This window comes from Nannobrachium achirus (assembly GCF_963921795.1).
Source record: "Nannobrachium achirus genome assembly, chromosome: 7".
Classification (NCBI taxonomy): Eukaryota; Metazoa; Chordata; class Actinopteri; order Myctophiformes; family Myctophidae; genus Nannobrachium; species Nannobrachium achirus.
In genome coordinates, this window is record NC_137816.1 from 5,916,058 (window position 1) to 5,927,781 (window position 11,724).

The following is an 11,724-nucleotide window of genomic DNA, read 5'->3' on the forward strand; positions in this document are numbered from 1 at the left end:
ACCCCAGCTGTGATGTCACAGTGGTGTGTCAGGGGAACCACAGTGTCAGGCCGCGTTATAGACAGATATACGGACACGCTGTGACCGCTCACATACTAAAAAAAAAACAAAAAAACATGCATATGTACATTTGTTCAAAGATCAAGAACACATGAAAATGAACGCAAACAATGGCTCAGTATTTGCTTGTCATTTATTTATGCAATATATGTCTTAATATATTCATTTACAACATCTATAAAACACCTTTTGTATAAATTATGCTACAGAAAAGAAATATTACACAGAAAACAGGTTCAACGCGCAGCCAGTTTTCAACGACTCTAGGTTTGTTGTAAAACGAATACTGAGATTTCAGGACTAGCAAGTTTGACAGAAAGAGATGCAGACTAGAGGGTTATAGGATCTTACAGTATTTTAGTGTTTCTAAAAAAAGAGCCTGTGATCGAAAAATTAATATACAAACTGGGGTAAGAAATGTCCATCGTACTTGTAAATTCTTGGGTGTCTTGCAATTCATTTTTAGTGAAAATCTTTGATAAAGGAATTTCAATCCTCTCATAATAATTTCTCTCCGGGTTTTCTAAAATAAGCTAGATTGTCTCAAACCAAGTTGAATAACAACAAAACCAGTTGTGTTATCATATCTCAACATCAGATTTACTTGGACCCCCCTCCCCACCCCCCGTGTAATTAATAACTGAGGCGCAGAGACTGTAGGTAATCATTTCTAAGAGCTCCTTGTGCTGTTAAGATAATGAAATCACTGAAAGCAAAGCGTCGCATGAAGTGATTTCATGATTCCATTTGCTCATTAAATTGACTTTTTTTCTCTTTAACTTAAATAGTGTCAAATATAACAACATTTTAATTATTTTGCCGTCCGATTTTAAGAACATTTTGGGTTAAGAATAATGTTCATGCAACACCTTACAGAAATTGCAGGCTAATAAGTTAAAATTACAGTGTGTGCATGTCCCCCCTACTGGTATAGTTGGTCCATGTAACAACAAAATGACACAAATTAAGAATGTAGAGTACATTTTGGTAGCAACACCCAAACCTGAGTAATGGGCCAAGAGTAATGTCTGTACACTAAAAATAGCAACTCTTTGTATACAAAAAAAAGGGAAAAGAAAAATTAAATTAAATACACACTGTATGGCAAAAATAGTCTTTATGGCATTGCCATTGTATAGCTCTCAACTAACCTCTTTCATTCTACTGTCTTCTAGTGGCTTATAGAACCGAGTATGCCTCATCATATTCTCAGGCCAGGCTATTGCGAGCTAGAAGTAGCCTGCTTCCAGACCAGAGACCCCGCCCACTCTCAGAGTGGACTCTTTCTCTGGTCTGGAGCTGAGTACAGGAATCACTTTTTATTTTCGGTTGCTCCAATGCGCGCGGGGGGTGGGGGTGGGTCTAACGAATATCCAATCCGCGCAGCAGTTGAAACGATTCAAACGAAGTTCACACACAGGCAGGCTGAGGAAGGCACACGCACGCGCTGAGTTCACCAAGCTGTTTATGTTGATTACATGTTTCTGGTCGCAGTTCTGTCACTGGCACAGACAGAGACACACACACAATCACACACACAGTCCGCGACCGTGCGTCGCGTCCACCTTGCGTCTCGATCACCGTGCATCGCAATCACTCGCGCGCGGATGCGCGCGTGCACGCTCGCAAAAAAGTCCCTCCCTGTAAATCGCTTAGAATAGAGCACAGCTTCAGACTAAAGCGTGAGCTGAGTCTGAAATCAGGCTAAGCTAGAAGGCCATTGAGGCATTGCACCAAGTCAGGCACCCTCACGGCTCACAACCAACCTAAAACAGTGGTTCTCAACCTTTTCAGGCCGCAACCCCTCCAAAATAATCATATTTGAACTGATGACCCCCCAACCCAACATAATCGTATTTGAACTGACGACACCCACCCCACCCTGATAAGCACTTGGAGTCGAGTTGAGGCATTACATTTAGTTTGACTTTTTATAGTGACGTTTGTTGATTACTTTTGATGGCGATACTATTGGTCTTTTTTATTTTCTTTGAGGTCTTAAAAAGCTCTTAAAGGTATATTCAGTGATTGTATTTCATTCAAATAAAAATAGAATTGGTACATTTTTCATTCATTCTCCTCATTAGAATGTGTGCTGACTGCTGACCATATAAGGACTTCCACCATGGTCCGTGTTACGAGCATAGCTAGATTTGGTTTTCAGAGGTGGCCAGCCAGTCCTCGACCAATCAGGGTAGAGTATGGCCGTAGTTATGTTATGATGTTTAGTTATGATGGTCAAAATAAAAGTTTTGAGAACCACAGTCGCTCTGAATTAAGAACGTCTGCTAAATGCCTAGATTGTAAACTACTGAACTCATAAAATGCCACAGTCTCGTAGCAAATCAGTATCATACATATCCTGAAGCTGGACACGTAGGCCTACCGATATTCAGTGATTGGGTCTAATGATCAAAACAAGAACATTATAATGGTGTAAAAAATCTATAAAAACATTTCCACGATGTAAGGCCAGTAAGGGACAAGATGACCGCCGGCCACTTTCATTATCACTGAATACACCTTTAAGTGTCTTTAAATTGTCACTCCACGGTCATCTGGGGACCCCTCAAAAAATCAGGGGTCCCAATCCACAAGTTGAGAACCACTGCTTGTTGGCTACTCATCACGTTACAAGCCAAACAATTGCCAATAAGAGATCTGGAATTAATTTCACAAGTGGCTGTGGCTGTGGCTGTGTGTGTGTGTGTGTGTGTGTGTGTGTGTGTGTGTGTGTGTGTGTGTGTGTGTGTGTGTGTGTGTGTGTGTGTGTTAGGGCATTCACGAAGTGATTTTTAGTATTCGAATTATTCGACCTCAAAGTATTCGGATAGTCGAATATTCGACGGGACTGTCCAAACTGTCAAATATTAAGTAAGCAAGAGGCGAACATTGTGAAAATAGCAGATCTACATGCTCACAACGCCTCGCGCTGCGAGGCGTTGTGAGCATGTAGATCTGCTATTTTCACAAAATGTCTCTGCGGAACAGAGTCACATTAAATGTAATACCTACAATTCCAAGTGCTTGTCAGGGTGGGGGTCCCCAGTTCAAATATGATTATTTTGGGGGTCACGGCCCAAAAAGGTTTGAGAACCCCTGGTATAGACCATTAACAAATTCATCCACCAGGGGCATTGACAACTCATTCTTATGACTTCCTAACCGAATATTCGACTTCGGTGAACAACGTCGAATAGTGACTTTGATATTCGAATATTTGGTGAATGCCCTCGTGTGTGTGTGTGTGTGTGCGCGCGCGCGCGTGCGTACATGCGTGCGTGCATGTGTGTGTGTCCTACTCACATTAAGTTCTAATACATTCTACCCTCAAAATGATTATTCTAGAGTCTGATGATTCAACGTAGGATGTGTTAACCCCCACCCCCAACATCAGGATAAAGTCACATAGTGGATTTAACAGTTCCATTATTGTACAGTACAAAGTACATCTGAGGTCATGTGGACTGACTCGTCTACCATCTACACACAGCTTTGATACAGTATATAGAGCCATTTCAACCCCCAATGGTGGTGAATCCTATTATAGAAAGTGCAACACAGGCAAAGACAGGACAAGAGAAAGAACAATGTTTTTTGTGCATGTCCATCAACGAGTGTCATTGTAGTAGGTACGATCTAAAGCTTCAGTGCAATACAGACAATAATTCATAAAAAGCACTTTTAAAAAACAAACAGCTTCAGTGAAACAAGGCATTGGTACAGTAGGCTAGGACAGTGGTTCTCAACCTGTGGGTCGGGACCACCAGGGGGGTCCCCAAATTATTTTGGGGGGTCACCAGATGATTAACTCAATGTGCAACATTGTTTTCTCACTCAACAGTAAACAAAACAACATAAAGTTTAAGTGTGTAGAGGGTATCTTCACATTTCTAAAATGACAATTTAAGGTCTTTTTACTACCTCTAAATTGACAAATTAAACATTGGCCAAATTGTCAGAAAATGTGAAAATAGCGATACGATAGAACCGTGTTATACAAAATGTAATTCCTCAACTCTTGGTGCTCGCCAGGGTGGGGTGTCCCCTGTTAAAATATGGTTATTTTGGGGGTCGCGGCCTAAAAAGGTTGAGAACCACTGGGCTAGGACACAAGAGCGAGTGGTGCCGTCCTTACGATGAGGCCACGGCATTTCACAAAGAGTCAGACCATGTCAACACAGAGAAAGAGAAAAGGAACACTCAGAGATAGCTCGTATGAGCTCAGTTCCTCACGTAAAAAAAATAAGAAAACCATGTTTAGGCAACACAGTAAGAGCACAGCAGGCAGACAGGCAAAGGTAGTTTTGCACCAAGTAGGGACTTACAAAAACATAGGTACTGTTACAGTATACACACAAGTCATGGACACGTAGGTGATGGCGTATATATACAGTAGGTCATACTGTACGATTGATTGGCTAAAGAAGGGGGTGTGGTCAATCCTTCCTTTGACTGGATATCACCTGTATGTGCCTTTTATGGGTGTTCCGGGGTTTTTTGGAGACTGGCGTTCCATTTTTGGAGGTTGGCCTGGAGAAAGCCTTTCCCCCAGCGTTATGCTGGGAAGAACTACTTCATCGGGAGAAGCCAGTAATGACGCACCAATGCTGAGAAGTAATTTTGGAGACCGGTAACGGAATACTTACCCGGTTGTTTAGTTTCGTTAAGAAGAGCACCAATCTGATTTGAACAGACCAAAGCGAGAGACAGAAAGCCGCCACAGGGGCAACGAAACGGCAGCTGGTCGATGTGAGGACCAGGTAAAGATTAAGTACCGGGATTCCTTGAATTAACTTGTCCATAGCCTAGTGGGGTGAGTTAGGGCATTCACAAATAGTGATTTTTAGTATTCGAATTATTCTACCTCAAAGTATTCGAATAGTCGAATATTCAACAGGACTGGCCAAACTGTCAAATAGGCTATTATATTTATCTGTGGAACCGAGTCACATACCAAGTCACAATACTTACAATTCCAAGTGCTTGTTAGGGAGGAGGTGCCCTGTCCCCAGTTCAAATATGTTTATTTTGGGGGTCACGGCCTAAAAAGGTTTGAGAAGCCCTGGTATAGAGCATTGACAAATTCATCCACCAGGGGCATTGACAACTCATTCTTATGACTTCCTATCTAGCCAAGCTTTATAAACTATATCTTTTTTAAAGAGAAAACAATAAAAAAATAAGAGAATATTAGACTTCGGTGAACAACGTAGAATAGTGACTTTGATATTTGAATATTCGAATATTCGGTGAATGCCCTAGGGTGAGTTCATCTGTATTGAATTAGTGTGTGGAGTGGAGATTAGAGCGCCTGTGTTTGGGATGGTACGAAGAGAACTAGAATGTGAGACATGCCAACCGCAACACATACAAATTCTCATCACGTAGCAGTAGCATATATACTCACTGTACTTAAACTACTGTCTACTGTACAGTATGGTCTCCTACTTCAATACAGTATTCAAACACCTTTGAGAACTGTTCAAAACAGGACATTTGCAATGTATACTGTATAATAATACAGTAACCACGTAGTTGTTTTGTTTCGAATATTGCCGGCGCCCTGATCTCCTTTTTGGGATATGTGAATGTCAGAGTTAAAGAGCTTGAGCCAAGCTCCAGCTCTGATGCTGACATTCACAGTATAATGCAAATGAATGTAATAAAGCTACCCAACGGCATGTTATTGTACGCAGTCAAATCCTCAGTTTAATTTAACTCAAGAGTTATGTCTGTGAAATTAACAGTGAGGATTTGACCATGTACTGTATCTAAACACGGCAGAAGAATAACTCAGTTTAGCATTTTACCTTTGGTAACATGTCACATGAGTTGTTGCTGAAAGAAGAACATGATGACTGTATTGTATAATATGTATGTAATACATAAAACAGTCAAATTGGAAGTCTCCATTGGGAACACATTGAAGTCCTGTTGTACAAGCCACTCCTACACAAGGTTTTGGTTTAGCAACCTAACGCAATGCTTTTGGTTAAAGTTGTGGGTGTATCTACAGTAGCTGCTAATCTCGATGGCAACCCAAGTTATAGTAGCAATAATACACCAGGATGGCACTGTCATATTAGATCACGGCTACAAGCGTTTAACAAACACCCATAACTGGGACATAATCCCAATATTACACAACAGACTCTCATGCATTACTGCTCAGATAAAACCGAAATGGTGCAAAAAAGGCTAAACCAATCTCAGGTGACCATATTGCCAATAGCAATTTCATGATACGCCTTTTGTAACCGATTCTCAATGTAAAGGCATTACAGTGTATTTAATGTTTCTGATGTGATGCAACCTTATAATTCACTAATGCCCGATTTATATTTAGTTGCGCTCCGGTAACTAACCAAACTAACCAAAAGTAGCCAATATACAACTTGTAGATCGTCTATTTTGCATGTGAGCCACAATGCACAATAAGGCTCAGGCAAAGAGCTATTGGTAGTTTGGTTCAGAACAGGATCAGGCAGAACCGTTGCCGATTCTATAAAGGTTGGCCAGTGGAATTGTATCTAAGGACGGGTGCAGCAGAGCTTGACATTTTCACCCCATCATTTCAATTCCAAACAGAACACAGCCCAACCTGATGGTCTCAGCAGGGTGTGTCGAGGTCGAGACTTCACTTAATGGCGTCGGTGTCGGTCAGGCTTCAAAGTTTAAAAATATCATTGAAAAAATACTGTTATTACCAACATTTCTGATCGAGAAGGCTCATGGGGGAAAGAACACAACCTCCGTCTGACACCAGATATGAATCAGGCTCAGGTCCAACAGGAGCTCCAGGTCAAGTTCAAGGGGCAGACCGGTGGGTTGGAGTTGTTCGAGGCTGTGTGCTGCTGTGCGCGACACCCGATTGTGGAGCTTGTAGATCTGCTATTTTCGGTGCTAAGACACGAAACAACATCCAAGTTATACCTCAGGCTCGACGAGGCCTGCGGAGGCTGGGGACTCTCTCGTCTCACTGTGGCAAGGGGACGATGATGGTCACGTAGTTGATGGGGAAGAAGCCAGACTCTCCGTTGATCATCCCTTCGTACCAGTTCTCGTCTATCTGGTTGGTGAGGATGATGACGTCGCCCTCCTTGAAGCCCAGTTCGCCCTCGTTCTGCGGCTCAAAGTCGTAGAGGGAGCGGCAGCAGGGCTGGTCCGGCAACTCCGTCTCTACGTAGTTGAAAGGGAGCAGTGTTCATTTCGTCGACTAAAACTATGATGAAAAAATTATCGGCGACTACCTTTTATTCACTGACAAAAACAAAATTAAAAACTAAGCTATGATGACTAAAACCAAATATACTGTCAATTTCGTCAACAAATAAAAACTAGACAAAAATGTTAGGGCGGGACGAGGGGAGAAGAGATCCAGTGGAACTGAAAGACATGTCATTTTATGTTTGGTTGCGCCCTGAAATTAGCAGATCTACAAGCTTGCAACGCAGCATGTAGATGGGCTATTTTCAGTGTGTAACCAAGTGAAAAATCGGCCGCCAAAATACATTTGTCGCCAAAATCTGTAGATTCAGTGTATTAAAATCTTATGGTAAGTCAACTAAAACTAGACTAAAAGTAAAACATTTTAGATGACTAAACCTAAATGGAATTTTATTCAAAAGACTATGACTAAAACTAAATCAAAATTTGCTGTCAAAATCAACACTGTTGAGAGGGCGATGAAGAGGAGAATGAGGCTGAAGAGATGAACCCAGACCCAGTATCTCTTTTCTCTAATTTTTATCCCACAATTTTGTAACCCATTTTCACCCAGTGCCAATTGCCCATGTAATCCTGGGTTCTGCTCTCCCTCTGCCGCGCCTGGGGAGACAATGGACTGACCTCATGCTTCCTTCTATGGATGAGGAGTCCAAGTTGCTTCTTTTCACCTGACAGTGTGGATTTCCCTGGTTTGGACGTAGCGTGTGGAAGGAACACGTTATTCCAACCAGTTCCTTTCCCCTCCATCAGGCGCCCCGGCTGGCCAGGGGGAGGCATTATTGAGACGAGGATTACTGCATGTTTTTGTGAGGGTATCAACCCTAGGAGACATGGAGAACATGCAAACTCCACACAGAAAGGCCCTATCGCCAACCCCACCTATAGGGTGTGGGCGCTGATGACGCGGAGGGAGGAACACGCCCCCAGTGCCCACAGCGTCCCCCGGTGGGAATCGAACCCAGGACCTTCTAGCTCAGACCCAGTATCTAATGTGCTGATGAACCAGTGTGCACAATATCTGCACTATTAAAAGCCTTTATTCCACCGGGCAACTTAAAACTTAAAAAAAAAGAGAGAGAGAGAGAGAGAGAGAGAGAGAGAGAGAGAGAGAGAGAGAAATATTCTATACAATAACCGAACACACAGTTTATGAAGCTAACAAACACAAAATGCAAAAGCCAATCCAGCCAAATATGATTAATTAAATTGGGTGTGAGCGGATGTCAGAGATGTGACCTCTCAGGTATATCATATGAAACACATAAACGTTAATCCTAGAGCAGTTTTCATGTATGTATTTCCAATTTCAAATGAGAGCCTAAAGGCCCATTCCCACTGGGCCAGATAACAGATAAAAAAATCTCTTTCTCCAGATAGATATTTTTCCATTCAAAGTGGATGGTAGATACAGATACAAAAAATATCTGGCACATATATTTGCCACAGATACTTTTATCTGTGGCAAATATTATGTACTCGCCGAATATAATGTACTCGCCAAATATAATGTACTCGCCGTTACAGTAATATATTACTTTTCCCGAGATATCCCGTGAATGGCACTACAGATACTCGAGTACATTTCGCGAGATATCTCGCGAATGGCACTAGATGAGTTAAAAGAAAATCACTCATACTCATTTCATACACATGCCGTCTGAAGTTGGACTGATGTTTCTACCTCGAGTTGGGTCTCAGCGACTAGCAGCAGGCAACATTAGTTTCTTTTGACGATTTCATAACGAAAGAAAAAACTCCCTCACACTGTCGTCCAATGCAAGAAAAAATATTGAATGGGAATATAACAAAGTTTCGGTATGTTAGACTTTCATCGGGTTATTTTAGCTTTTGCTGATTTCACAAATCTCAATAATAGTAATGCAATCGCTCTCATGCAAGCGTGCAGATTAACCCATTTAGGCCTAGAATGATTGAATGCTTTAACCAGTGAAAAATAGCAGATATACAAGCTCACAGCGCGGCACCGAGTGCCGCGCTGCAAGCTTGTAGATCTGCTATTTTTGAAAAAGTCGTGAAAATGTGTGCAAATCTTTGAATATATGTATTTTCAAAGCGAACGTTTGTAACTAAAATTTTGCTTCTGGGGGGTCCCTGGAACGAAATATTTTGAGATGGGGGTCCGTGGCCAAATACATGTCATTTTGGGGGTCCTTCACATGAAAAGGTTTGAGAACCACTGACATAGTAGTTTCTCAAAAACAGACAAACTGAGCTCCAGTTAAGTGAAAAGGACCTTTTCTTTGACGATGGCTAGCCAGATTGCTGACATAGAAACATAGGTTTTTCAAGAAATCTTAGAAGGATTCAAAAGACACTTACAGAATCGGGTCAAAATTCTAATTTTCACGATTTTTCAAAAATAGCAGATCTACAAGCTCGCAGCGCGGCACTCAGTGCCGCGCTGTGAGCTTGTATAGCTGCTATTTTTCAATAGTTAAAGCATAAAATAATGATACACAATAATGTGTACCCGTTCTGAATGGATTAAATATTAATCTTTGCACAGAATCGTGTTTGGAGGTGTGAAGACCTGCTCTGCCTGGGGGAGAATGGGTGAGAGCGGTCAATTTATCTTAAAATGTACATCCGGTATGGTATGGAGGTGCTTTGTATTTTAATATTAAAAAAATGGAAGGTTGCCCCTTCTGAGAGACAACAGGCTTACAAAATCTCAAAATTGGTTCGGGCTGACCGCTTAAGACAACTCGCGTGTTAACCCGGATCACATCACTGATGTTTGTGTATGCTCTAATATGTGTGTCTGTAATGTACTGTTATGTTACTCACGGTGAACATTGTAATGTGCTGTTATGTTACTCACGGTGAACATTGCCATTGGTAGTAGGGCAGTCAGTAGGCCATGCTAGTGGAACAGAGGTGAAGTGATCGGCTGGACGAGAACACGAGGAGAAATGCACATGATGAGGAGGCGTGCAGGACACAAACACACACATGAACAAAGACAGAGGCACGCTGCTCAAGCAAAAATAATCTTTCACTAGTCAGAGCGTTTCAGGCAAAAATCGTGCACTTTATGATAGAAGCATGACATTTGGCACACAGTTAGAACATGCCATATGGAACATGTTTGGCTATAGGGGCATCGCAGATTTGTCTTGGGAAACTTGTGGGAGCCAATCAAAGTTGGGCTCTCATAGACTTTACTATACAGTACAATACAAAAAAATATATGCTTTAAGTAGCATGTAAGGGGTCAAACTATGTGTTTTTCGGGATTCTGAATCCAATGCAAGCATTGGTTTTGCATGAAAAAAACATTCCTTTTCCGAGAAACAGCCGCCAAAAAAGTGATGACTCATCACTAAACCATAGTTTTATGGGGTCCGTTTTTAGCCCAAGGAATGTTTTTCCTGCAAAACAAATGCTTGCATTGTATTCAGAATCCCTAAAAACACCTAGTTTGACCCCTCACATGCTACTTAAAGCATATTTATGTTTTGTATTATTTTACTCTATAGCCCTTACCCGTTCAAAGATATGAGCTCCAAAATGATGTGCAGTGTGTGGGTTATGGGGTGCACACAGTATATGAGGGATGGAAAGTAACTTTAACTGGTGCTTGCATGATGTAGGAGCATCAATGTAAGAAACCCGTTTAGTTTAATGGCTACAGAGATACGGCCCCCCCCCCCCCCCCCCCCACCCCCAGCCCGCCCGCCCACCCGCCCGCCTGCCTACACACACACACACACACACACACACACACACACACACACAGAGCTGGTTAAACATTTTGCCTCATGCTAGATGCAGAATAGATGTGCCTCATGCTAGATGCAGAATAGATAGTAGATACACCATAAAAATGATTTGTGAAAGTGACAAACGGGCTTCACAGTTATGTCAGGTGTGTTCATATGCTAATGGTGATGCGATTTCAGATCAATTGCTCCAGCCACTGAGGAGAAACGCTGTTTCAGACAGACAGACAGACACTCACTCACTCACTCAGACATTCGCAAAATTATAGTATAGATAGTAAATTCTACCACTTTTTCGAGTCACGTGTTCAAATACTGGATTCTGATTGGCTAAATTCCGGAGGTTATGAGAGGACAACTGCCGCAAAGTTGTGTGTCCGAGATCAATGCGCCTCAGTGTACATCCGGGGACTTTCCCCCAACCAACAAATGAAGGTCGCAGCGGTCCTATGTTTACTAACGTGCGTACTATCGTCGCCGATTTATTTGGATCCAATGCAATCCGCCAACTTTAAAGCCCCTTTTCTCTGAACCTATGCCTTTCTGGAAGCGAACAGCCTCTATTTACGGCCGGAACGGTGCTTTTAACTGACGTTAGCTTAGCTGTAAGCTAGACGCATGGATTACTATGGAGTTGGCGCCATCTGTTGGTGAGTAGAAGATGTTGTTTGTGGAACTATCTGCTGTCTCG

General features: G+C 42.1%; 1 protein-coding gene across 3 annotated transcripts in view; it reads right to left on the reverse strand.

Annotated features, from left to right (window-relative positions):
• Nucleotides 1–7,039: 7,039 nt before the first annotated feature.
• Nucleotides 7,040–11,724, reverse strand: part of sh3gl3a (SH3-domain GRB2-like 3a) — a gene marked incomplete at both ends in the record, with an annotated part of 66,726 nt that continues 62,041 nt past the window's right edge. For 2 of the 3 annotated variants that reach the window (XM_080730661.1, XM_080730660.1), the window contains one exon: nucleotides 7,040–7,242. In XM_080730661.1, the coding sequence (XP_080586787.1) occupies nucleotides 7,040–7,242 (203 nt within the window). Of the gene's footprint in view, nucleotides 7,243–10,132; nucleotides 10,202–11,724 lie in introns of all 3 variants that reach the window. The other variant, XM_080730659.1, reaches the window with a different exon arrangement.